Below are 27960 nucleotides of genomic sequence, written 5' to 3' on the forward strand. Positions count from 1 at the left end.
AGATAATGACCTTAAAACAGTTGGCTGAAGAAGGTCTTTAGTTGGGAGGACAAAGGGCAGAACACTATAAAAAAGGAACCCCCAGGCTGAAAAGACGGGAAAATGGGGAGTGGGATCTGAAATGGAAACAGGCTCACCTCTGAACCAGAAGGGGCCTTCGCTTGGGGAGCTGACTCCACTTGTGAATGACCTGGATGCCAATGCCTCGAGCCGATGCTGGCTAGAAGTCAAGCGGAAAGGAGATGGGATTTGATCTTGGCCTAAAACTCCATTGTTCCCATTCTCAGACCGCAGCCAACTACACACGGTGACCCACTCACTGGTTTAACGATCCACTTTTGGCGGCTGCTAGTCTCCCAGGCTTTGCGCAGGAGCTTGGCATCCTGGGGCAGGATAAAAGACTGGGGGAAGAAGCTGAACTCCTTCCTGCCAAAGCGGCTCTGCATGCGGGACAGGTTCCGCCACAGTCGGTCCTTTCGCCCAATCTGGAATGAACCTGGGAAATGGTTCAGCTACAGAAGGGGTGAAAGGTGAGAGCAGGGCCAAGGCCCACGTGAGACTGCAGGACAGCAAGACTCACTACACCTTTTCCAACCTCCTTAGCAACATCTAAGCTCCTGTTCTATTTTATTAGCACAGTCTGATGGTCCTGAAGCATTCAGCTGCTGAGCACTCACCAAAAGATGTTTGAAACACAAAACACAGCAAAATCTAGTGCCCTCTAGGAGTTGATAGTTCATGATATAAATAGTGATTAAGACAGGCATGCTGTTCACTTTAAGTGCAAAGGAAAAGATTTTATAGGATTTTATAGGAAAAAGACAGGAAAGTACCTGGCCTTTGGTAAGGCTGGGGGAAAGGGACTCATTCAGTCTAGCAAGAGGCTAGAGTTCTCTTTACACACATGGAGGAATGGAGGCAATGTGCAGTAGTTAATAGGAGAAACATAACAAACTTAAAACAGATGCTGCATCTGAAGACACATTAGAGGAAAAGTGCCATTGAGAGGCTGCAAGTGCCCCAAGACACTTCACCCAAACTGCCAGCTGTGCACGCTCTGCCAGGGTCTCATTGCACCCTCCTCCTGTACTTTCTCTACCCTTCTATACACATTCCTGACTTCCTCACGGTCATCCTTCTTTACTCCTACTTCCGGCACCAGACTCCTCCAGCCCAGACCAAAGTCCAGGGGAAGAGCTCCTTAGAAAAGGCCTCTACCTTCTGATGCTCCCGAATGGACCGGAAACTAGGAGACTTCATGTGGTGACCCCAGCAGCCCAGCCAGTCATCATTTCCTACAGAAGGCACATCAGAGAGTCAGTCCTGCTGGCAGCTCAGTCCCTGAGTCAGAGAGGCTCAGAGGCCCCAGAAATACCACTGGGCCTGGGCACAGCTCCCAGGCCTGGTTTTCTGAGAGTTGTCATGGAGCTGTCCTACATGAGGCCCTGGGGTCATGGAAAGAACAATGGCCCTCTGTCTTCTAACTGTGAGGAACAGGCGCCAGCCCAGAGGGATTTCAGAGCTATGTCCTCCTATGAGGTTGGAAACTTGAGGGCAGGGTCCCCACATAGCAGGAGGTATCTAGGGCTCTCCTCTGATTCAAAGCCCATCTGCTAGGGCAGAGGGCAGGCTCCCAGGAAAGCACGTGACTCACTCTTGCTGATTTTGAAGTGGGATCGTCCAATGGTCTGCTTGACAATGTTGGGTGTCACGGTGCTCATCTTCCACCGGAGCAGTTTTCTCTGCTCGCAGGGAAGTTTCTCCACTGGGGAAAGGTGGCCAGTGTGGGGCCGGAGGAGGGTGAAGAAGAGCAGGAGAGTCATGGTGAAAAGAGGAAAATGATGGCACTGTTGCTCAACCTTTCCTGGGTAGGCAAGTCACTAAGTATTGCTCCAGATCAGAGTTTCAAAGGAGCACACTTTGGGGAAAAAAGAGGGATACACAGGAATGAGGAACACAGACAAGAGGGGAGGTTGAGAGGGTAAATAAACAAGGCTAGAGGGCAAGAACAAAGCATGAGAGTATGGGGCTGAGAATGGTCAGCGAAAGGACAAATAAGAAAAAGGTTCCCATATCGGACTGGTGAACCAGGGAGGGAACTGGGCACTGTAATGGCCATTCTGGAAGGCCTACTGCCATCCCCTCCCAAATGCACTAGCATCCTTCTCCTGGGGGTTCTTCTGGGCTCGGACACTTGGCCAGATTTACCTCTCTCATCCCGAGTACCAAAATAGATGGTGGGGGGCACGTTGGGAAAGAGACTGTAGATGAGAGCTGGTCGGACAACTTTCTCACTGGAAAGGGGTTTGGTCAAAATTTCCATGCAGCTTCTAAAATGAAAAACAGACACAGCCCTTATGTGCTGTTATTATTCATATCATTTCTTTCAGGGTGCTGTCTTTTATGAGTCTACAAAAATAAGTACTTGATAATTATTTTGCAAATATTACTTTCTAACTGCAGGGCTAACCTATACAACAGCCACACCACTGAATGTCACCCAAAGGCAAGATTTTCTAATACTTTATTCTATGATAGAGCTCCAAAATTTCTGTGATAAGCCACAGGCATGAAGCCCCTGATAAGAGTGGTTCTGAGAGCAGGTAATGAGTTTGGGTGGATAATAGCAGAGGAATATGCTACACTAAGACAAAGAAAAATACATGAAAAGAGAAAACAAATGACATGGATAATTAAAAATGAGGAAAAGCAGAAAAGACCTAAGAAAAGGTACAGATATTTTTAAAGAGAAAAAGCAATAGAAAAAAGAAATGGTGATACTTCTAACTCATTTTACATTTAGGTTTCTCTGAAGACACACAGATGATTAAATACTCTTCTACATTTTGGAAATTTGTGACACCAGATTTTTATGTAACAGTATGATAATGCAGGGCTGGAAGTCTGGGGCAGTGGACCACAGGGTCCCAGGCTGTTGTTCCAGCAATGGCTCAGCCAAGGCTATCTCAAGGAGTCTCAAAACAGTGAACACCTCAACTGTCTATCAGGTATCAGCTGACAGACCCAAACCAATCCTTTAAATAGCATTGAAAATGGAGAGAACAGTTACTACTCTCTATACTAAGCTGAAAACTGGAAGAGACAAAAAATGAGCATCTATCAATGAACTACACAGCTAACACTCACCGAGAGATCACTGCTACCGACTCGCTGGGGGAGACAGCACTGAATGAGGAGCACTCGGAGTCTCCTGTGGAGTTGGGGGAGGAGGCAAATGATTAATGTAGGTGATAAAGTGAGCCAAAGAGCTAGTGTACAATTTGGTAGCCCCCTTGCCTAGACAGTTGTGACCACTTCTCAGCTGGAGGTGAGAGGATCCCCTACTCACCCTCCTCCTCTTCATTCTCATCATGGCTGCAGCAGTCTTCCAAACCATCAACTAGCTCTTCTTCCAGATCTTCAGCCTCAACCTGGTCCAGCTGGAGGTCAGTAGCTGAACTATAAGAAAGAACCATGCCCCTGGTCCAACCAACTCCATAAGACAGGCCCAGTTATGTTCTCATTCCTTCATCATCTCTCAGTGTTTGTCTCTTCCCCAGTCACTGATCTGCTTTCTCTTGCCTGGATCTCACAATGCATTTCTCTGGCCCTCAGAGCTTAGGTCTAGCCATAGCCCCTCAACCCTACACCCCTTATTCTGCAGAGAGGCAATATGTTTTCCATCTTCTTTGAAGTCCCTCATAATATATAAGAACACAAAACACCACCAATAAACATCTAGTAATTGACTTCAAAGGCCCCCAGACTTCTCTCTGAGGACTCAGAACAAGGCCTTAGGGAACCAAGGTTCCAGAGAAGTAAGAAGGTACAAGAGAAGGAGCCAAGTATGTGTATGCCCTAATTCTGAAACAGCGGTCATACCAGGAATGACTAAGAACCTGATTTGGTTTGGAGTTAGGTAGAAAAGTCACAGGCCCCAAGACATGGTATTTGGAATTCTTATTTCTCCCTGGTTATAATCTAAAACAGGGGTCAGCAAACTCTTCCTCTAAAGGATCAAATAGTAAATTTTTCAGTTTTGTGGGATACTCAGTCTGTTGCAACTACTTAACCTACCAACGTAACAAGAAAGCAGCCACAGATGGTAGTAAATGAATGGGTGAGGCTGCATATCAATAAAACTTTACAAAAGCAGGCAGTGGGTGGGATTTGGCCCAACAAGCTGTAGTTTGCTGACCTCTGCCCTAACATGAAAAATAAAACTCCAGGGCAGCTAAAAAGTAAAACCAGCTTTCCAAAACGCAGGTTCAGTGCCAGCACATTACAGTGTACACATTCTACTTCTCTAAAGGAACCAAAAACTCCCTCCAACTTACCCAATATCTCTAGCAGGTGAGTCTAGCTCCCTGACTTCCTTAGGCTCTTCCTTCTCAAGCTGGCCCAGATGGATGGAAGAGAGCTGGGTGGCCACATCAGCTATGCCAAGGAGCTGAGGGGCAGGAGGCAGAACTGGAATTTTTTCTCCTCCAAGTGGTGGTGAGCTGATCGCAGATCCACAGGTGGGGCTGTGGCTGAGCCCACTAGCGTGTGATGCAAAGAGGTGAATGCTGATGCGTTTGGTACAGAAGGCTGTACTATCCAACTCCATGGGGTCTGAAGCTCCAGAAAGGATCTTACTGTCTGTTCCACCATCCTCCTGAGGGAGCTGCTGGCCTATCACAGGAGGCTTCCACAGTCTGTTCCTATTAATGAGATCCCATGGCAAGGTGGGGTTCATGAAACAACATTGTTCAAACTGGTGACCTGTCCTCGGCTTCTTCTCAAAGCCTCTTGTAGTCAGCCTCCTCACGGCCTCAGTGAACTGGATCTCCTTAGTCAGAGCCTTGGAAACCGAATTGTCATCTAGGCCACAGGGACGTGGCTCTGCCTTCATAGATAAGTTACTCCGGTGGTACTGGGGAGCGCCAACACTGGTGGTGGGAGTGTCTGAGGAGCTAGGGGTGGGCTGGGTGCCATGAGCAGGGGCATCATCTAGGATAGTGTCATTGTTCTTGGGTACCTTGTGTCCAATAGGCTGGAGGGCACAGTCTCCAGTGTTCCCTGAATGATGCCAGGAGACGAGTTGGACCTTGGGTGAAGATATTGGCTTCAGGCCCTCTGTGGCCTGCAAAAAAGGCACTTTAGTGCTACTTGGCCACATGAAGGAGTTGTTATTTAGCATGGGCTTGTAGAAAGAGGGAGCAGAGGAGAGTGGAGATGGGATCTTCCCTGAGATAGCAGAGGCCAGGCCCTTCCCTGAAGGGTTTTCCCCAGCTGCTCCCAGTGAGAGGTGTGGATCTGTGGATGAAGATGCCATGGGCTGCGCCATAGGGGAGATGATGGGAGAAGTGGCCTTATTGGCAGTGAGTCTGTCGGGGAGGCTCTTTTGAGGGAGAGAAAAAGGTCTTTTTTCTGACAGGCTTGAATGCAAGCAGAAAGACTCCAGCTGCTGGTAAGGTTTATGCCTGTAGTTAGAACAGCGGTAAAGCAGGGTACTGCTGAATGAGTCCGGGAGAGAGTGCAGGTAACAGGAGTTGCTGTGGCCTGCAAAGATGGTTGTAGTCCTAGAGCTACATAAAGTGCTGGGGCAAAAGAAATATGCTGACTGGGATGAGACACCCAAGAGGCCTGGGCCCAACCCTGCTGACAGTGTCCCCACGTGCTTCTTCTCCAGCTTCCAGATTGGCTTCACCTGCTGATGGGCCTGAGCCCAGACTCTGCCCTCAAAGCGTTTCTCAGGTGGTTGGGGGGTCACTGTACCTGAGGAACCACTCTGCTTGAAGTTGTTTCCCTGGCGGAGGCCAATATGATAGTGCTCTGTTCCTGCAGAGGCCATGAGGGGCCCACATCACAGCCACATGGCCTGATGGCCCAGCTTAGATAAGGTGCCATGCACCTCCAGTAGTAGCAGCTGCATCCTTGAAGTCTGTCAGCCTGAAGGGGAGAGAAATACATGGGGAAATTACAGTCCCAAGAGGACAGACATAACGTGACAATGGCCCTCAGGTAAGCAAGAGAGTCTCACTTCAGGTTTCTTGGGCAACCAGTCTTGGTTGTTACTTGGGGTCCTGGGAGAAGAATACTAGATTCCTAGGGGGTTTTCAGTGGTCTTCCTGCTGCCCTCATGCGACTGAAGCTGGTTTTGCCCTCTTTTCCTGCAAAGGCTGACTTACTTTTTCCAATGAGAGTACAAAAAACCACAACTTATCACTGTGAATATCCAGAATGATAAGGGGCTAAGAACAGTGTAAGGGCTCAAGTCAGATTTTGATACCAGTAACCTCAAATTAAGGTGACAGAAAATGAACCTCCCCCAAGTCCAAACTATGGGAATACTGTGCAGGGGACAATTACACTGTGCATTTATGGTAGAGAAGCACACACAAGAGAAGAGTCAAATCCTGCCAAGGACTTTACAAGACCATTTAAGTGTGTATGTGTCTGAACTGTGTGTGTATGTGTGGTATACACTCAACAGTCACAGTTCCAACTCACATAGTCCTCTTTCAGGAATTTACATCTTGCATCACTGATGCAACACAACAGACATACAACACGATGGAAGAGAAGGGCTAAGGAGATAAAATTTCAGGCTGGTACTCCCTGAAAATTACTCCCCTTGTGGCTCCTTGTGCACATCTTGCTCTCAAGGCCTTCATGCCTTCACATGTGATAATACCTGCAGCCCTTTCCTTCTCTCTCACCAGACTTAAAAAGAATTAGCTCAAATATCACCTTCTAAAATAAATCCTACCATTTGCAACAACATGGATGGAGCTAGAGGGTATTATGCTCAGTGAAATAAGCCAGGTGGAGAAAGACAAGTACCAAATGATTTCATTCATATGTGGAGTATAAGAACAAAGAGAAAACTGAAGGAACAAAACAGCAGCAGAAACACAGAACCCAAGAATGGACTAATAGTTACCAAAGGGAAAGGGACTAGGGAGGATGGGAGGGAAGGGAGGGATAAGGGCGGGGAAAAAGGGGGCATTATGATTAGCATGTATAATGTGGGGAGGGCACGGGGAGGGCTGTGCAACACAGAGAAGACAAGTAGTGATTCTACAGCATCTTACTACGCTGATAGACAGTGACTGTAATGGGGTTTGTTGGGGGGACTTAGTGATGGAGGGAGTCTAGTAAACATAATGTTCCTCATATGAAGCCAATCAGTAGATTAATTATACCAAAAAATAAAAAAATTAATGAAAATAAATAGGGTAAATAAATAAAATAAAACAAGAGGAAGTATAACTGCTATGTCATTTAGAACTAGGCATTTTAGCTCTACCATGGCTAATTTGGAATTCAAACCTGAACTTTTACTAAGCATCACAAAGATTTCATTAAAAAAAAAAAAAATCACCTCCTCCAAGCAGCCCTCTCAGACTCGTTTGAAAAGGATGCCTCATCTCTGTGCCACCATCACCATTTCTATTATACTGAGTTATAATAATGAACTACTGGTCTGATCAGGAGAAGCATCCTTTTTTTCTACTGGTGTCCCCAGTACAGTGTCTGGAACACAGTAAGTGCTCCATATTCTGTTGAATAAATAAACTGAACAAGTTCAGTAACTGAAGGAGAAACACACTAGCACTGATAAATGCTACTTTAGGCACCCAACAAATGCCAGGCACTGTGCTTGGCATTTTGCCTATTTTATCCTAGTTAGTCCTCACAGAAACCTTAAATTCAATTTATGGATGATGAATCCAAGACTTAGAAAAGCTAAGTAACTCTTCAACAATTAGAGTTTGACTCCATACTCCCTCTTAAATGGGAATGAAACATACATTTAGTCCATGTCTTCTCAATTATCCGTAAGCTGCAGGTACAAGACAAGAGCCAGACTGGAGACACTTTTTCACTGTTTATCCTGAACCCCCTTGGTGGATGAAGCATCCAAGAGCACACCACTGTTTTCTCATCAGCACTATGGCCAATCCCACTTTCCCTTGCAGCCACTGGTACCCACTATACACCCACTATAAATCTCAGGACTGGGTGAAGAGAACCATTCCTTCTGCACACACTGTTCAATGTCTGCCTCTCTGCATTATACCATTATGAGTCCTCAGTGCCAGAAATACTGAACACCAAGTAGTCTGGCATCTAGCTGGCTTGACTTCCAATCGGGTGGCCTGCTCCCTGGAAAAGTGTGAATTGAGCCAGCTGGGCAAGCACCAGAGTGAAGTGGATTCTCTTCTCTAATAGGATTTCAGATCTCATTTGTTTATGCAATGGCCATTTCCCACCCCTTGTTTCCTCTCATAGCCCCCATGATGTGTAGGATAGCAACTTGGAAATGGGCCACCTGGCTTCCTAGAGAAACACATCTGGATGCAGGGGCCAAGAAGGTGAGAGGACGTTTCTGTAACTCTTTCTGTGAAATAGCTCCACAGCTAGTAAGAGACATCGAGGGTTGTTTAAGATGGCTGTGTCAGAAACTGCCAAGCAAAGACAAACCTGTTATATCATTCTACAGAGAGTAGCTTCAAGAACATGAAGTAAACAGCATAACTCATAAAAGTATCCCATACAAATGTTTCAGTCTAGTTTCACTGTTCTTGGTTCAGAAGTAGTATCTGGTTTAGACAAAGAAATGATAGCTGCCAAAAGCAACTTTCTTCTTTCTTTTTACAGAGATTCCTAAAGAAATCAAAACTCCATGCAATGGGGAAGCAGAGGCCTAGGTAGAACATTCAGGCAGCCTGGGTCCTAGGCCCCCTGACTGCTGCCACAGGTCACCTTTTCCTGTATAGTGCCCTCAATTGCACTGCTGCTCAAATGCCAGGGAATGACCCCATCACCCACAGGAAGAATGTGGAGTAATACTTTAAAAAGCTTTAGAAGGTCCAAACTATAGGAAGTAGAGGAAGTGAGGAAATAGTTTTAAATCTAGCAACTGAGAATAGTGTTTCTGCCATAAAGTCAAAGTCCAATGGGACAAATAATTGCTGGCATCCAGACCCCACAGACAGCAAATACTCAAAATGCAGTTTTTCCATGAGATCATAAAACCTGTCCCCTGTAGTGTATTCTGGGCTCCTGACACAATGTTTGGGAGCCCCTTCTCCCAATATCCTCAAATCTCTAAGTGTTCTGTGATGATACCTCTTGCTGTGTCTGTGTGCCTTGAGAATCCAAGAGACAGGCTGTCCATCTCCAAGAAACACTTTAGGATGAGGCACCAAAGGAAAGATATCAAGGAGAAAAGTTATTTGTGTATGTAGAAGGCCTCACACAGGCCACTAATGGAAGCCTTGCTTCAAAAACACCCAACTTAAGTAAATCTAAGACTGGTCATATAAATTAAAAGGATTCACAAGTTCCATTACTTTCATTCAAGTTATATACTTTTTTTTAGCCACATATATACATTACTGAAAGCTAAACAAAGGCATTCATACTTACTCTCTCTGACCAGGTCCAAAGGATCCACCATCAGCTGACCCTCCAGTGAACAGCTTGTGAAGAACTTACTTTAGCAGCCAATAAACTGACCTCATCTGGAAAATAAAGTTTTGAATGATCTTATTTTACAGAGCTACTAATCTTACTTCTTTCTCGCTCCTACACATTATCCTTGGGGAAGGCTTAAGGGGCAAATGGGATATAAACGTAAGTTATAGCCTGCGTTCAAGTTTAAAAACAAACAAGCCTGTTTCTGGCTAAACTCCTCAATCAAAGTTCAAACTGGAAATGCCCGCTGAAAAGAGAGGTTTATGGGCAGAGCAGCTGAGGAGAGAGTTCTTGGGAACAAAAGTCCCCCTGAAACAGCTCTCAGGACATATGAATATGTTTATACAAAAACAAAGGTCTGGAAGAACATACACTATATTATAGCAGTTATCTTGGGGGACTGAGGTGGGATTAAAGATTAGGCAGAGGGAAGTAGGACACTTTTCAGTTTACTTCATAGGCTTCTGTATTGTTTAATCTTTCAAAAACAAACCAACAACCACATATCACTTGTGTGAAGTCTTCCAGAGAGTCTAGGGCAGTACTACTGCTCATGGCCACGCAGCACCAGCAGCTACCACCCCTTGGTGGCTTGTGTCAAGTGGAGCTCTGAAGAACAGTGAATCCATTCAATACTGAAACCACACAGCTGGAACATTTGGAAAAAAGATGAGAGAGGAAGTACCATAACCTCCACTGGGTAGTGGTGAGATCAAATTAGAAAACTCACACAAAGCACAGCATGTGGCCCATACTATACATTCAGGGCATGATAGTTATGCTCATTATTATTGACACCAAATGCTCTAACCTTTTCCCTTTGGCCCTTTTCTCAAGCTGCAATGAGGGGAAGTGTTGGGGGATGGGTAACACATGGAGCAGGCAACAATTATTCTACCACAAAATTTCAGCTCTTTTATAAAAAGAGGCTTCTGTGAAATTTATTACCAATAACTAGGTTCTTCAGTTGCAGGTGTGTGGTGACACTAAAAAGCAACTGAAGAGTGCTTTGAGACATACCAGGAGAAAACCCTTGCTTCTAGGTCTTCTTTATAGTTTTTACTAGATCACTGGGATTTTTAAAAACACTGGGTGAAGAGTTTAAAAGTGATTGTTAATCACCTAGTACCCAGGCCCAGATTTCTACATACCATTTGTCAATCAAAGAAACCAAAAAACTAGAGCTCCTTGAAAAACAATTGGCACAGGAAAAGCATCAATCGAGCCTGGAATATTTTTTGCTGTAAAAAATAAGGAAATGATCAAAACTTGATAAGGACATGTCATAAGATGACATGAGCAGCTAACATCACACTTAGTAGTGAAATACTACACACTTCCCCTCTAAGATTAGGACCTTGCCTTAAGGATATCTACTTTCCTCTATTCAACACTGTACTGGTAATTCTAACCAGTGCAACAAGATAAGAAAAAGAAATTAAAGGTATGTAGATTGCAAAGGGAAAAGTAAAATTATATTTATTTGCAGGAGACATGATCTTGAACATAGAAAATCCTAAGAAATCTACAAAAAAAACCTACTAGAGTAAGCAGGTTTCATAAGACTGTAGGATATAAGATCAATATAAAAAAATTGATTTTATTTCTACAAAGTCACAACAAGGAAGTAAAAATGAAAGAAAATAATTCCATTCACAATAGCATCAAAAAGAATAAAATACTTAGGAATAAATTTAACAAAAGAAGTACACTGAAAATTATGGGAACACTGCTGAGAGAAATTAAAGACCTAAATATTTGGAGAGAGGTAACATGTTCATGAATTGGAAGACTCAATATTGTTAAGATGGCAATTCTTCCCAAACTGATCTGTAGAATAAATGTGATTCCTATCAAAATCTCAGCAGGCTTTTCTGGAGAAATTGACAAGCTGATCCTAAAACTTATATGGCAAAAATCTACAATGGCCAAACAATTTGGAAAAAAATGACCAAAGTTGGAGAATTAATTACCTGATTTCAAAGCTTAGTTTAAAGCTACAGTAATCAAGATAATGTGGTATTGGCTAAGAATAAGCATATAGGTCAATGGAACCCAAAAGAGACTAGAAATAAACCCTTACATTTATGGTCAATTAATTTTTGACAAAGTTGCCCAGGCAATTTAATAAGGAAAAGGATAGTCTTTAATAAATAATGTTGGAATGACTGGAAATTCATGTACACAAAAATGAACTTAGACTCTTACCTTACACCATAAACTAATTCAGAATGGATCAGAAAGCTCAACGTAAGAACTAAAACTATGAAACGTCTGGCAGAAACTATAGGAAAATATTTAATATTTATCTGACCCTGGACTAGGCAAAGATTTATTAGCTACTGATACCAAAAGTATAACTGATAAGAAAAAAAACTGATAGCAGCCCAGTTATTAGCTGGACTATATCACAATTAAGAACTTAGAAAAACGTTCTTGAAATGATGAAAAGAAAAATCCACAAACTGGGAGAAAATACTTATAGTTAAAAAGGACTTGTATCCAGTATATACAAAGACCTCCTCTCACAGCTCAATTAAGATGAAAACCAACCCATTAAAAAAATTTCTTAAATAGGCAATTTTTAAAATAGGCAAAACATATTTATAAATATTTCACTAATGACATACAAATGACTGATAAACACATGAAAAGATGATCAATATCATTAGTCATGAGGGAAGTGAAATTTAAAACCACAGTGAGATGCTACTAACAAACCCATCAGAAAGGCTATAATCAAATAGACTGATGATACTAGCTGTTGGCCTGAATATGGAGAAACTGGAGCTTTCTGGTGGGAATGTAAAATGGTACTGCCACTTTGAAAAATAGTTTGACAGCTTCTTAAAATGCTTAATATATAATGACCCAGCAATTCCACTTCTAAGTATCTATCCAAGAGAAATAAAAGCCTATGTCCCCACAAAGACTTATATGTGAATATTCATAGCAGTATTTTTCATAATAGGCAAAAACTAGAAACAATCCAAATGTCTAACTAGTAAAGGAATAAATAAAATAAAATACATGTCCACAAAGTGTAATGCTACTTAGTAATAAAAAGCAGTGAACTCTACTTACAATGGCCAAGATATGGAAGCAACTTGTGTCCATCAACAGATAAATGGACAAAGAAGATGTGGTACATATACACAATGGAATATTATTCAGTCATAAAAAGAAAATAAATCCTGCCATTTGCAGCACTATGGGTATTACGCTCAGTGAAATAAGCCAGGCAGAGAGGGACAAATACCAAATGATTTTACTCATTTGTGGAGTATAAAAACAAAGCAAAACAGAAGGAACAGAATAGCAGCAGACTCATAGACACCCAGAAGGGACTAGTGGTTACCAAAGGGGAGGGCTAGAGGGTGGGTGGAGAGGAAGAAGGGGATTAAGGGGCACTATAATTCACAATCACAATATAGGTAGTACAGGACGGTAGTACAGCACGGAGAACACAATTAATAACTCTTTAACATCTTACTATACTGATAGACAGTGACTGCAGTGGAGGAGGTAAGGGCTTGATAAATGGGTGAAAGCTGAACCACTGTGTTATGTATTTGAAATTACCATAAGATTGTATACCAATCTTTAATAAACCAATCTTTATACTTCAATAAAAATATATCACTCTTTATACTTCAAAAAACGAAACGAAAAAAAAAAAAAGCGGTGACCTACTGATACGTGCAACCACCTGGATTAACCTCAAAAACATTATGCTGAGGAAAAGAAGCCAGACACAAAAGGTGATACAGTGTATGATTCTATTTTCACAAAGTTTCTAGAAAAGACAAAATCATAGAAATAGAAAGTAGAGCAGTGTTTCCTGGGGCTGATGGTAGGAACAATGAATAACACAACTTAATTGAGGAATCATTTTGGCCACACAAATGTACAAATTTACTAATAGCCATCAAATTCTACTTTTACACTGGATAAATCAATTGTATGGTATGGCATTATACCTCAATAAAACTTTTAGAAGTGGACAGGGAAAAAAAGGAAAGAGGAGCCAGCTAAAAGAGGCTCCCCCTCACCAAATCTGGGACTACTTCAGCAGCAAAATTAATAATATCAGATTAAATAAAACAAGAATTCATAAATCCGTATTGATATAAATAAAAGAATGAATGAATAAATGGGGGAAAAGGAACAACTCTTTTACGAAATTGTAACTAATAAGAATAGAAAATCACTATTGGCAACAAACGCCATAATAACTGCTTCAGGCAAAACTCATCCATGGATCCTGCAATTGGTAGGTGAAATATATTAGTGAAATAAGCTAGTTATATTGTCTCCAAATATCTTTCAACAAGATATTTATTAATTACCAAGGAAAAAAACATAACTTTACAGTGAAGAAACCTAAGACATGTTATGATGCACTGAAGGACACACAATCAATTCTGTGATTTTCTGCCCAAAAAGCATGAGGAAATACCAGACAAGGCCCAGCTGACCATCATTCTACAGAATAACTGGTCTGTACTCTTCAAATGTGTCAAGCTCATTAAAGACAAAGTTTAAGGAACTCTTCAGATTAAAGTAGCCTAAAAAGATGTGACAATTGAATGCAATGTGCGATCCTGAAGCAGATGAAGTATTTGAATAAGGTAGATCAGATAACAGCATTATAGTATGTAGCTTTATATCTTGTTAATTTCCTGATTTTGATCACTACACTGTAGCAGTGTAAGAGAATATCCTTGCTTTAAGACACATTTGGGAAGTTTTTAGGAAATATTCAGGGGTAAAAGAGCATCATGTCTGCAACTTGCTCTCAAACATTTCAAAAAACAATTCACAATTTGCCAATGAATGAATAATAAAGGAAGTACGGTAAAATGTTAACACTTGCTAAATCTGGGTAAAGAATAAACAGGAATTCTTTGTCCTATTTTTGCATCATTTTTGCAAATCTGAAATCATTTCAAAATTAAAAAATATATTTTTAAGTAATAACTACATAAAGGGAAGCTTGGTTTTCCTCAGAGTAGGGAGCGGGTAGGCAATCAACTTCACTTTTTCTTGGAAATTAGACCAGCAGGAATAGATTTTACCTGTGAATGATTCAAGCCAGTGGAGTAAGACTCACTTCTTGCTCCATTACCTGATGCAGGTGTGACTGGAGGAGCCACCTGGCATGCCTAAGATGAAAGAACTGAGGTCACATACCTTATGACAGGCCTCCCCAGAACAAAGTCTTTTCAGTGGAGTCACTGGTGACACCTAAATATGAACTAGCCACGCAGCACCCTCCACTCTAACCAGCTAATGACTCTGCAAACTCTGGTTTAAGGTAAGGTCAAGGAAGAAGGCAAACACCGGAGCCTGGCAGATGAACTTCAACAGAACTTTCTCAGGGACCCATCCACACACAATGTGGGGGAAGGTCTCCAATTTTTAGGGGTGATATGTTGTTTAAACCTGATTCTATATGAAAACCTCACTGCCCAACAAAACACAAGCCTCTGTTTTGCCTTCAACTGAGAAAACAGTTGCTGTTAGCACCAAACTGAGAAAACAGGAACCTAGAGGCAGAGATAAGCACTTTAGGTTCAGAGACAAGGGAATGAGAAGACATGTGAGAATCTCAAAGTTTTCTATGACCACTGTTCTTCAAGGATGAAACATGCTATCTTTTCATCTCACTGAAATCAGAAAGGATGATACTAGTCAGACATTAGGAAGTTATGCTATGTATGGGAAGAGGGGACAATGGATCAATCACATTCTTCACTCAACTAACTCACTTTTAGAGTCAACTAATCTTTAAAAGAAGGTCAGGGGCAGGAAATAAGCTGCAATTGCACAAAAAAGACTTCAAAAAAGAAAAAAAATCCATGGAGAAGGGGCTAAGTCCCCAGGACAGGTGTTCATGCAACACAGAAACTCCCAACATGCCCTGTGGTAATACTTTCACCATGACCATAGCAGACCTTCACTTCCATTCACTCAATCCATCAAGTCTTTCCAGCCTCAAATATACTGAATATATGTGAATCCATCTATTCTTCTCTATTTCCACCAATACTACGTTAGTCCAAGCTGCTATTATCTCTCCCCTGCTGGTTCCCTGCTTCTGTTCTTGCCCCCGCTTATAATCTGTTCTTCAGACAGTGGCCATGCTGCCCTTTTTAAAATGTTAAAATGTAGCTTAAAGTCATCTGATGGCTCGAAGGCCTACATGACCTCCTTTCTCTCTGACTTAACCTGAGCCATTCCTCCCCCTCACTGGGTGTGTTCCCATGTCCTGTTGTTCCCCTGAAACACTCTGATCGCTGAATGGTCAGCTCAGTTCCCTACTCAGCATTCAGCGTATATCACCACTTTGAAGAGCCTATCTATACCCTAATATTGCACCACCCCTAATATTCCCTATACCACATTACTTATTCCAGTGTCTGTTTCATTTCTCCATTATTTAAAATTATTATATACTAATATTCCTTTGTAATTGCCTAAAGAAACAGTGGAAGGATAACAGGAACAGATTTGTTGAAAAAGGTTGTCAATGGGGTGTGAGACTTATCTGTGTATACCTTTTTCTATCACTGTAATTTCTGAGCTATATAAGTGAATCACCCAGTCAAAAACTGTATTAATTCTATTTCAAAATAAAAACTTCAATTATGTATGGATTCCTTTGGTATTTGTCTATCTTTTTTCCCAGAATGAAAGTTCTTCAAGAACTGGGACCTTGTTCACACAGTGAATGCCTCTCTCTGGAAAAGTAATCAGGGCTCATTAAATATTTGCTTAATAAACAGATGTATCTACAACAGGCACGTCAAGCAGGCCATAAACTGGGCCCCTTCAGATCCAGCAGGCATTCATCTCCTTCCACCATTTCCTCGTTGCCACTTCTCTACTCAGTGTTAAGAACGCCGCCACAGCCACACCCATTTCCGTCAACAGTGCCTTTTCCTCCTGCTGAGACCCCTCCAAAGCCCCCCACAGCTACTCTTTTATCCTCCCTCCCACTTCAAACCAATTTCCCACATCAAACAGTTTCAACTATTATCAGCAGAATAGTCACTTTTCAGGCCTCACCTCTCTCACTTTTCATGTTCTCATCACGTTTCATGTCTGTCCCACCTTTTTCACACACATGACCAACGACTTCAATCTAGTTTATCAAACGAGATCTGCACTCCTGACTTTCCAATTCTTTCAGTGGAACCTTTTTTCTCACAGTCACCTAAGAGGAAAATGTAAGTTACCTCTGACTTCTTCCTTCCCCTTCTTCTCCAAAGCCAAACCAGTCACAAAACTTACGAGATCCTTTCTTTACAGCATGCTTCCTCCTTTATTGTCACCAACTCCCCAAGTCTGGACTATTGCAACAGCACCCAAACTGAAGTTTGTGTTTCCAGGGTCTGCCCTTCCTAGCTGCATCCTGCAGGCAAACTCCTGGTTAACCTAGCTCAAACATTACTTGATCAGGTTACTCCTTTTTCAAAATTGTTCCATGAGTCCTTGCTAAGTATCACAGTAGTCTACCAATCACCTGCATCAGAATAACCTGGGGTGAGATTCCCATGCCTCACCTTCAGAAAGGATTCAGTGGTTCTGGGGTGGGGCCAGGAATATGCATTTATAACAAGCATTCCAGGTGATTCTCACATGAGTCAATCAGTAAAATTCAGATTTCTTGACTTGTGTTGAAAGACCCCCATATTCTGGCTTCAGTCATTTTTTTAGGGCTTATTCCCATTTCTGTTGGGAATAAGAACTCTGCTATATGAATTGTACTAGCCTTAATATCAGTCAATCTCCTGGAGCAACCTTTCAAACCTGTCTGTAGGCCTTTACTCCACTAAACCTCTTCCTTCTGAATTCTTCATGTTTTATTCACCTTTTCCAGACCCAGCTTAAGCCCCACCCTCCCCATGAATATCCGCTGTGCATTTATTCCTCTAATTTTTTTACCACCATTCTCTTTTTACATGAATATGTCTTATAAGCTCCATGATGGTTTTTATGGAGAGTCCCTGTGTATCTATAACAGACAAATAAAGAGTTAATCTGGTAGAAGGGGGAAGATCATTGTCCCAGTTTGGCCAACTCCTCAGCAACACTGCCCAAGTCTCCTCTACCAACCCCATCATGGGCCACAAAGGCTCCCTAGAACAAAGTTTAAAACACAATTGACTTGGGAGTGATGAATATGCTCCATGTTGGTTATACCTCCATAAAGCTATTAAAAATACTATCCTCCTCTCCCCCCCACAAAGAAACTGATTAAAGGGATAAGAAAGGAGAGTAAAGATCTGCAGAACATTTTAAAAATTAAAAAAATGGTCTCAAACATCCCTTTCTTTCAATATGCATGGCTGGGTCACAGCCCAGTCCTTAGTGCCTCCCCACATCCCCTCACCAAGTGGAGGACCGGTGCAGCAGAACTCTGACTGACAACCTTAGCTCCAGCCTCTCCTCTTCTACAGCATCCAGTCTCGGGAATCTCATCATCCTGCTTTGTCATCTTTATACAGCATTCAGAAACTGCCTATCTTGTTCTGCCTTCCACTCTTTGTGGGGTAATTGTGCCTCAAGTTTTCTCCTTAAATAAGAGTGAATGACAAGCAGCCCGTGCTAGAAAATCTATGGCTGTTGTCTCAAATCATCAAGTCTCCAGGGGCCAGGCCCAGACCAAATTGGACAAGAATATCTATTTCTACAGAAAGCAATTATTCATTACCCACTAATTAAATCACTCGCCTTATTACAGGAGTGTGTGGCTCTTGGGAACTGCAGTTTCCTTTTCCTCCACCTCTAGGTGTTTCCCTAGGTCACCAGGGGAACTCAGGACATCAGAAATGGTTCAGTCTACAATTTGAAAGACCTCTGATGAGATTACGTTAATGGCTCAGTAGTGATGTTAGAAGATAGAACTGACTCACATGGAATCAAACAGAATGGGGAGGAACGTAGGAATCAGCCTTATTTTCTCTTACGAGATAAATCCCAAGCTATGTCTCCATAAAGAAAGTTGGAGGACCAATGAACTTCTTAAAGCCCTGCTAAAAAAAGAAGGCCAATACCTCAATCCTAATGAGAAGGGAGCATCAGTACCGCAAGTTAAGATACACAGCGCTTGAAGAACACAGGGCAAAAGAATTAACGAATATGAGGTGAAAACACAGCTTACAGCAGCTAGAGCTGAGGGTGGTAAATTACACATTATGAAAAAGTGGAAACAGTTAAAGGTTTAACATAATTAGGTGACTAGCTCTCCTGAAGCCTTGACTTCTATCAGCTTCAGAAAGAAATCTCTTTACTCCAGCTCAGGTGAGGTCTAGAGAAGGGCTCTAGTTTGATCCTCAAAGTAGTCCACAGACCCTGAGGAAACCATGAAACCCTTTCAGAGGTTCCACTAGATGAAACTATTTTCACAACAAAACTAAGCTATGATTTGCCTTTTTAACTGTGCTGGCCTTTCCTCTGATGGTGCAAAAGCAATGGTGGATCAACCTTCTGGTGCCTGAGGAGGAACTGAGACAATGGCACCAAGTTAGATCCTTCAGCACCACACACTTCTTTGCCGCAGTGAAAGAATAAATGCCAGCTTTATTCAAGAATGTTCTTGATGCAGTAAAAATTATATTAAATCTTATTCTTTGAGTGTATCTTTTTAATATTCTGTGTGACAAAATGAGAAATACATCACTTATGCAGCAAACAGAAGATAATGGTTGTTTCTAAGTAAGCACTTGTGTGAGTGAATTGCCACATTTTTTCTGTGGAACACTATGTCTACTTGAAAGAATGAATGATATACAACTGATGGGTTATACAGTCTTTGGTATTTGGCAGACATTTTCTAGAAAACAGAACAAAGTGAGCCTGTCACTTCAAAGAAAACAACTGAGTATTTGTTGCCGATTATAAAATTTGAGCTTCTAAGAAAGAACATCAGAATTTTGGCAAAATTGTACCTGCCGCCATGATCTTGAAAGCTCCCCAAAACTTTTAACAGTTTTTTCTGATAAGGTGGTGGTAATATGCATATGACTCTTTGATACTGTTAAAAAAATGTGCCAACATTTGGAAGATCTGTGTAACTCAGTGAACCCAGTAGGTATCACACAATGTTACAGAATAATTCATGGGTAAAAGATCTCATCAAAGTGAGAGACAAACCAATGGACTGCTTTGCAACAATATATCAAAAGTTCACTGGTATCATTTCAGATTCTACACTGCAACTAACCTTCACAAAAACCCAACTTTGGTGTAGCACCAAAGAACACCCACAATTATCTGAAAAGGCTATAGAAATAATCCCTTTTCCAAATAATTCAGTGTGGATTTTCTTCATAATTCAACTAAAATAACACATCATAACCGACTGAATGTAGAAAGAGATACAAAAATCCAGCTGTCTCCTATTAAGTTGGACATTAAAGAGATTTGCACAAACAATGCCATTCTTCTCACTAATCTTTTTGAATAGCATTTTTTCAGTAAAAAAAAAGCTACTTATGTTCTTATTTCTAAATGAATTAATAAATATTTAAATTTCTAATATCATAAGTAGCAAGATAGAAGATCCCACCTTAAAAAATATATTGAAGACCCCAAAGAGCTTTTAAAGTGCACAATCAAGTCCTGAGACCAAAAAGTCTGAACACCTCTGCTCTAAAACACCATTGTCTGTCCAAGATATCTATGAGGGTTCCTTAGGACAAGGTCCTTTCTATATGTCAGGACCGAAGAGAAATTAGCACTCTCAGTATTTGTTCCAAAATGCCAGGTCTGGCTTCCCAGGTCTGCCAAAAGAAAGAGTGAGAAGTCCAGGGCATTAAAGAAAAATTTTTCCTGCATTTCACTGACAGATCAAAGCATCTGATCCAACGCTAAAATCCAGGGAGTCTATAATTAGATAATCCCAAAATCATACAGGAACTCTAGTGAGGAAGCTAAACTCAACCACAGATCATGAGTGTCAGATCCTAAAGTTAAGGCTTTCTTAACCCTCTACATTCCCATTGCATTGACCATAAAGTCCTCATCATCTGTAGCCTGGTCTCTAGTTTTCTCACTGGCTCCCTATCTCCAGTCTAAAATTCTTTCCATTCAACGTACACACTTCCACTACAATCATTTCAAACACACATCTGGTGTTATTTTCCCGCTAATTATCTTTCCACGGTTTTCCTGCAACATTCTCTTCAAATGGTTTTACTCATATATCCCCAAAATAAGTTGTACAACCATGTTAGAAGTTTAATTCTAAACTTCTTCATTACGAGCTCAAACAAACTTATTCTTTTGTTGTAAGGAGGTATAAAACTAAATGTTTTATAAAAAGAACTAAGGATTAACTGGAATTGGAATAAACATTCCAAGGATTTGATAAGTGTTTTAACTATCTGATAACACACACCTAAACTAAAAACCAATCTTTAAAAAAAAATTAATGCAAGTTTTATCCAATATAGCTTTAAAAACCCATGGTTTTAAAAAACATTCTACTCACATTTAACTGTTGTGTTCTTCTGAATTAAGAATATTCCAACAAGGAATAAGCTTCATCCTGAGAGCAATGTGTGTTGACAGGGAAGACAGGGAAGCCTTCTGTTTTTGAGGTAACTTAATCAATTGCCACAGAAGGACTCCCTTAAGTCAGTATTTCCAAAACATTCCATTTGGCAACCTGAGGTCTTTATACACGGGACACGACACTGTAGTAAAATTTGGGAAGTGTGAGGGATATGACATCTCCCCCACTCCCATTTCTTGTCAGGTCAGTTTTAGAAGAGTTAATTTGGAATCTCAGGATTCGGAAATTCATTCTTCCAAAGCTTTATGTGCAGGTGTATCCCTTGAACTTGGGCCTCAATTACCCGGCTTTAAAACCCCTGCTCTAAAGGATACATTCTAACTCTTCAGCAAAACATCCAAAGCCCTTTGTGATCAAACCCCTATTAATGTCTCTCTTCCTGTCACTGGATGGCTCCCTCTGAACCCAGCTCAAGTTTGTCAAACTGTTTCCAGTTCTCTTTTCAGGCCTTGTTGTATCTTTTCTAGAGCTACGGTTGTATCTTTTCTAGAGCTACAGTTGTATCTGGAATGTCTTCTCCCATTTTTATTCCCAGAAAACAATTTTTCAAGGCTTCATTCAGTCCAGTCGATGAGCTGGCAACTTTTCAGGGCACTGAGGGGGTGGTTTTTATGCAAAGTGTCTCAGTTTTTGTTGCAAAACAGGATGGGATGTAACACTGTTCCAAAGGGTCCATTTAATGAACAGGTGCTGAAGTTAAGGAAGATGTGGTCTCGAGTACATGAGTGAGCAGAGATGACTCCATAAAGAAGGAAGGACTAAAACTATTTCCTAGATCCAGAATGGGAATGTGAAAATCAGGGAATGGGGATAATACAGTTTTCCAAGTAAGTCTTGGTTAAAAATCTTTCTAATCCTCTATCAGAGCACACACTACACGGTATGGCAAATGCTTATTTGCTTGATTAAAATCTCTCCCAGATGAACGCCAGAGCAAACACTCCTGCCTTGTTCATCACTGTACCCCTCCAGCGCCTTTCATAGTGCCCCAGCTCGTTAAATATGTCTCAATGTTTCTAAAAACTTGTTAAATGAATGGTTACGTGAAACCATGGATGCATGAATGGATAAATGAAGGGTGGAATTCCACTGGATCTCAAATCCTGTTTGAATCTGGGGAAGTATTTCTCTATAGATGCCTTAGGTATGGAAGTAAAAAAGTGGGTACCCACGTTAAATTCAGCCATTAAATTCAGCCATGAAGCCTGAGAGAAGCTTGGGCTCACACCCGAGAATTTAAACTGCAGCGCGGCGGGAAAGAGGCGCAGCAGAAGCCCAGGGTGAGGGGATGCTGCAGGGTTCGCGCACCCAGAGGCGGGGCTAAGTTCACGGGGCGTGACGAAGGGATCCCAGGAGGCGCCAAGTCCCGGCCGGGGAGAAGGCCGCGGCCCCGTCATCTCCTAGGGGACGAAAGGGTGGCAGGCAGGGAACGGGGGCTAGGACGGAAGCGGCCGGAGGGCTGGGGACCCCAGCGAAAGTACCTTGCAGAAGGAAAGGCGGGAGAGTTGGGTGGACGGTGGGTCGTTCTCCCGGCTCCGCGGTCACACTCACCGAGCGGACCCCACTTTGCAGCGGCTCGGCGCCGGTTCCGCACGGCTTCCTCCCTTGGCCTGGTGGGCCAGCGGGCAGCCTCAGACGCCCCTAGCAACCACGCACCGCCAGGCGACCCGCGCTCGCACCGCCTACCACGCACTGCGCGCGCCCCCAGCGGACGGACCGAGGGCCTGGAGGGGGAGATCGCGGCGGGAGGGAGGCAGGCCCGCCGAACCTCGGGTGTTGTGGGGCATTGCGCACGCGCAGTTGCTTCATGCGGGTGGAGTTCTGGGAGATGTAGTCTCGAGATTAAATCCCTGACAGGCTCTTTGTGGGACACCGGGACTCTCCCTATCCTAATTCCACCTAACCCCTATAGACTCTTTCTTAGGCTGTACCTCAGCTCGCTCCTTTAAAACCAAAGAGCTCAGGCTTTATTAAAGAATCTTCTTAGTTCTTTCGGGTAAAGATTTGCTTAGTTCTTTGGAATTTGACCCCAGGAAAGGAGAGATCGCCAGATCCAGATCCGCTGTGCTTCCCTCCAACCCACCTTACCCTAACCCCAAACCCCAGGCAGAGTACAACTACAACCACCTGCTTTATGGGCTTCAAGTGTGAACTTTACGAAACACTGACTCAATTCAGTATCTCCCCAGGCAAGACAGATTTGTACCTCCTGAGTCTCAGTTATACCCCGTCCTAATTAATGCATTTGGAATCTAAAGAGAGTGGCGGATGAAAACCTTTTTTAAACAGTCGGCTCCGAAATAAGGGGACAATAAAAGACGAAACTAACCTCATGAAAATCTGAATCGCAACAAGGATGCTTAATAAATCATAGATTTAGGCAACAATCATTGACGGATGGTAAAACCATTAAGGATTGATGGGGGAATTTTACACTGGAAGGATATTGACATCATCTGTATATTTCAATCAATCTTAGGTCATGAAATGTGGGACAGCTAATAAATTATGTCCCCAGATGCGATGCAGTTTGAATCACACAATGTTTAGGAAGTAGTGTATGTTTGTCAAAAAAAAAAAAGTTGAATCTGAATCTAATTAAGCTCTTGGCTCCAACTTCCAGTTTATAGGAAATAAAGAGAAACAATACCACAAGAAAGCAATGTGACAAATCCAGAATGTGGGCCAATGTACAAATGACCTCATTTCTTCAACAATTTCAGAGTACAAAAAGAGTGAGGTGTTCCAGATTACAAGAGATTTAAAAGAGACATAATCAAATGTAATGAGTAGATCTTGTTTGGCTCTTGATTAAAACCAACTGAAGAAAAGATATTTTTGAGAAAATGGAGAAATCTTAATATGGACTGGACATTAAGAACATAAGACACACAGATAATGTTAAGAAACCATGATTAATTTTGTTAGTATAGTTGACAGAATGGTGTTTCATGCCCCCCCCCAAAAGATATATCCATATCCTAATTCCAAGAACCTCTATTATGTTAGATGGCAAAAGATGCGACTAAGGATTTTGAGAGGATTAAGGAATTTCTGGGTAGGCCCTAAATCCAATAACAAGTGTCCTTAGTGACAGAGGGAGATATGACACAGAAAAGAGCAGGAGGAAATGTGGCCAAGATGTGATTGGATCAGACTGCTGTGGATACAAGCCAAGGAATGCCTGAAACCACCATAAGATGGAAAAGGCAAGGAAAGGGTTCTCCTCTAGACCTCTCTGAGGAAATGGGGTTCTTCCCACATCCTGATTTCAGACTTCTGGTGTACAGAACTGTGAGATGGTAAATTTGTTGTTTTAAGCCACTCAGTATGTGGTAATTTGTTGTGGCAGCCACAGGATAGTCTGACATGTTGGTTAAGAAAATATCTGTATTTCTTTACAGACACACAGATATGTTTTTAGGGATTAAATGACATAATGACAGAGGTTTGCTTTTACTTTAAAATACTACTGTAAAAACCCAGTAGCAATGAGCATAAGTAGCACCCAGGTCTTAGTTTCTAATACCATTCTCCATTAAAAGGAACAGGTGGTCAACTCCAAAGGACAAAGCACATTACTCCTTGAAAGAAATGGCTGATTCTAGAATTGGGGCAGGAAATATACATGATGAGTCTGAAGCATCTTGTAGTACCAGAAAGTGTTCCAAACACACACACAAATGCACACACATTGGTGGGAGTGTGTCACAGTGGCTAGAATAACTCCCAAGGATCAAAGTTGGAACAATTTGAGCAACAAAATAAAAATCATAATGGTTTATAACACAAAGTATAAAACAAATATCCATGAATCCCTGGTATAAAATATGGTTGAATATATTCATAAATGTAGGAAAGAGAAAAATCTGTGCAGAAGAATTCCAAATAAATTATACACTCAGCTCCAGAGGAGGGACCGCATAACTCCTCATTCTTTAAGTGTGGGCTGTGCAGGGTGACTTCTTTCCAATCAACAACACAGTACAGGAAGAAGGATGGGGTAGGACAAAAGGAGAAATAGAAAAACCTGACAAACACTACTCTAGCCATGTGATAAAAGTCAACTTTGTCAGAAATTAGATAGTATATATCCTTGGTATATGATGAAAATGGAAACTTTACTTTTGTGATTTTCCTCCCCGGAACTCCTAACTCCAGTCTAATCATAAGAAACATCAAACAAAGTCCAATAGAGGGGTGTCCTACAAAATACCTAACCAGTACGTCTGAAAATTGTCATAAAAAATAAGAAACCTGAGAAACTGTTATAGCCAGAGGAGTTCAAGGAGGTAATATAATTAGATATTGGAAGAGAAAAAGGACATTAGGTAAAAATTAAGGGAATATGAATAAAATACAAGTTTTAGTTAATAATAAAACAGTATCAGTACATTAACTATAACAAATTTATCACAATAATGTTAAGATGTTAATGAGGGAAACTGTGCATAAAGGCAGGGTATATTATATGAAGTCTTTGTACTATCTGCTCAATTATTTGTAAATCTAAAACTTTTCTAAAATTTAACAGCAACAGAAATCTGCCCAGCCAACCTTAACCAAGTGATCAGAGGTTAAGTTCACCAAAAATGGAAAAAGCAGCATCATCAACCTCCAGGTATGATGTACTAAGAAGACGCATCAGACTTATGTAGTGTTTCTGCCAAAAATGTATAACCTAAATCAAATCACAAAGAAATATCAGATATCCAAATTGGTTTGTACTCTTCAAAATGTTAATCATTGTCCTAAAAGACAAAGGATAAGGAATGGTTCTAGATAAGAAGCTAAAGAGACATCACAACCAAACACAAAGCATGATCTTGGTTTGGATCCTGGATCAGGAAAAAATTTGGTATAAAGAACACTATTAGAATGATTGGCAATCTTTGAATATGGGCTGTAGATTAGTTAAGAGTATTATATCAGTGTTGAATTTCCTCATTTTGTTGATTACACTCTAGTTATCTAAGTGAATATCCTTGATCTTAGGCACTTCCCACTTAAGTACTTAAAGGCAAGAGAGTATATTTACAACTTACTCTCAAATGGTTAAGAAAAAATATGGTAGAACTAACTGTAGCAAAATATTAACAATTAGGGAACCTGGGTGAAAGGTATGTGGGAGTTATTTGTACTATTCTTACAACTCTTGTCTAAAATTTAAATTATTTCAAAATAGGGTGCTTTTTAAAACTATAGGTATAAAAAATAGGTAGAACCAGTGTGGTAAAATGCTAACAGCAGCTGAACTTGTGGGATGAGGGTATGGAGGTTATTATGACATTCTCTCTCTGTTTGAAAAATTTAAGCTCCCTCACCCCACAAAAAAGTTAAAACATACACACACACACACACACACACACACACACACACACACACATTAGTTCAAACATGTACAAAACCAAACAGGCAAAAAACCTCAAACCTTCCAGACGTTCTCTGAATTTCAGGCACTGCTCAGATTATTCACTTCAGATCTTCTCAGCACTTTGTGCAATGATTGCTCAATGTAAAACTATTTACATACTTCTAATCCTTTAGGTTTTATGTGCCCTAGGATGGGAATGTTTTCTTATTATGCTCCTTCAATAATGATTAGCTATTGCTTTATGTAATAGCCTGAAAAATTTGGATGTATATTTAATTTCACCACATCAGAGTGTTTATGTACCAGGCAAGTGTATTTCAAGCTAGTATTTCATGAATTATTTGAAAAAGAATAATTCTTTCATAAGGGAATTCTCCTTATCTTTTTTAAAAATCCAGATTTTCAAATACAATACTCTATTTGCCTGAGCCCAGACAAGCTTAGTGAAGTGTTGTGGTTTTGCTAAGAACAAAAATGGAAATTCTGATGTTACAGGTCAGACAACATTATGTGTTGTCCAGGATTTTTTAAAAATACCTGAATAAAAAAGGAATAGATACAGTAACTGCTGGAGAGGTGATATGGTTCACTGAATTAAACTATTTTTGTGTGTGTTTGAAAACTTCCAACTAAGTTATTAACATGATCTAGACTAAGAGTTCCCACCCACTACCACTCCATTAATAGCCTTTCCCATTAAAAAAATTTGTTTTTGATATCGTTAATGTACAATTACTTGAACATTATGGTTACTAGACTCCCCTTACTATCAAGTCCTCCCCACATACCCCATTACAGTCACTGTCCATCAGCGTAGTAAGATGCTACAGAATCACTACTTGTCTTCTCTGTGCTATACTGCCTTCCCCATGCCCTACCCCCAATGCATTATGTGTGCTAATCATAATGCCCCTTTTTCCCTTTATCCCTCCCTTCCCACCCATGTTCCCCAGTCCCTTTCCCTTTGGAAACTGTTAGTCCATTCTTGGGTTCTGTGAGTCTGCTGCTGTTTTGTTCCTTCAGTTTTTGCTTTGTTATACTACACAGATGAGTGAAATCATTTAATACTTGTCTTTCTCTGCCTGGCTTATTTCACTGAGCATAATACCCTCTAGCTCCATTCATGTTGTTGCAAATGGTAGGATTTGTTTTCTTCTTATGGCTGAATAATATTCCATTGTGTATATGTACCACATCTTTTTTATCCATTCATCTACTGATGGACACTTAGGTTGCTTCCATATCTTGGCTATTGTAAATAGTGCTGCAATAAACATAGGAGAGCATATGTCTTTTTCAAACTAGGGCTGCTTACCCTAAGAACTCTTAGGAATTCTTAGGGTAAATCCCTAAGAGTGGAATTCCTGGGTCAAATGATATTTCTATTTTAAGTTTTTTGAGGAACCTCCATACTGCTTTCCACAATGGCTGAACTAGTTACATTCCCTTTCTCCACATCCTCACCATTTGTTGTTGTTTGTCTTTGGATGTTGGCCATCCTAACTGGTGTGAGGTGATATCTCATTGTGATTTT

The 27960-nt window shown here is 41.2% G+C and overlaps 1 protein-coding gene across 5 annotated transcripts in view; it reads right to left on the reverse strand.

Moving 5' to 3' along the window:
• The window catches only part of TTLL4 (tubulin tyrosine ligase like 4), a 31249-nt gene extending 8406 nt beyond the window's left edge, over positions 1-22843 (reverse strand). For 2 of the 5 annotated variants that reach the window (XM_057503546.1, XM_057503542.1), the window contains exons 1-10: positions 22534-22843; positions 9421-9515; positions 4338-5934; positions 3350-3459; positions 3148-3211; positions 2209-2330; positions 1655-1765; positions 1219-1295; positions 321-512; positions 138-220 (exon numbers count right to left, since the gene is read on the reverse strand). In XM_057503546.1, the coding sequence (XP_057359529.1) occupies positions 138-220; positions 321-512; positions 1219-1295; positions 1655-1765; positions 2209-2330; positions 3148-3211; positions 3350-3459; positions 4338-5836 (2258 nt within the window). In that variant the 5' untranslated portion in view covers positions 5837-5934; positions 9421-9515; positions 22534-22843. Of the gene's footprint in view, positions 1-137; positions 221-320; positions 513-1218; positions 1296-1654; positions 1766-2208; positions 2331-3147; positions 3212-3349; positions 3460-4337; positions 5935-9420; positions 9516-20968; positions 21093-22533 lie in introns of those variants that run through there. The other 3 variants (XM_057503545.1, XM_057503543.1, XM_057503544.1) reach the window with 3 other exon arrangements.
• Positions 22844-27960: the final 5117 nt, after the last annotated feature.

Source organism: Manis pentadactyla, chromosome 6, assembly GCF_030020395.1.
Source record: "Manis pentadactyla isolate mManPen7 chromosome 6, mManPen7.hap1, whole genome shotgun sequence".
Lineage (NCBI taxonomy): Eukaryota > Metazoa > Chordata > Mammalia > Pholidota > Manidae > Manis > Manis pentadactyla.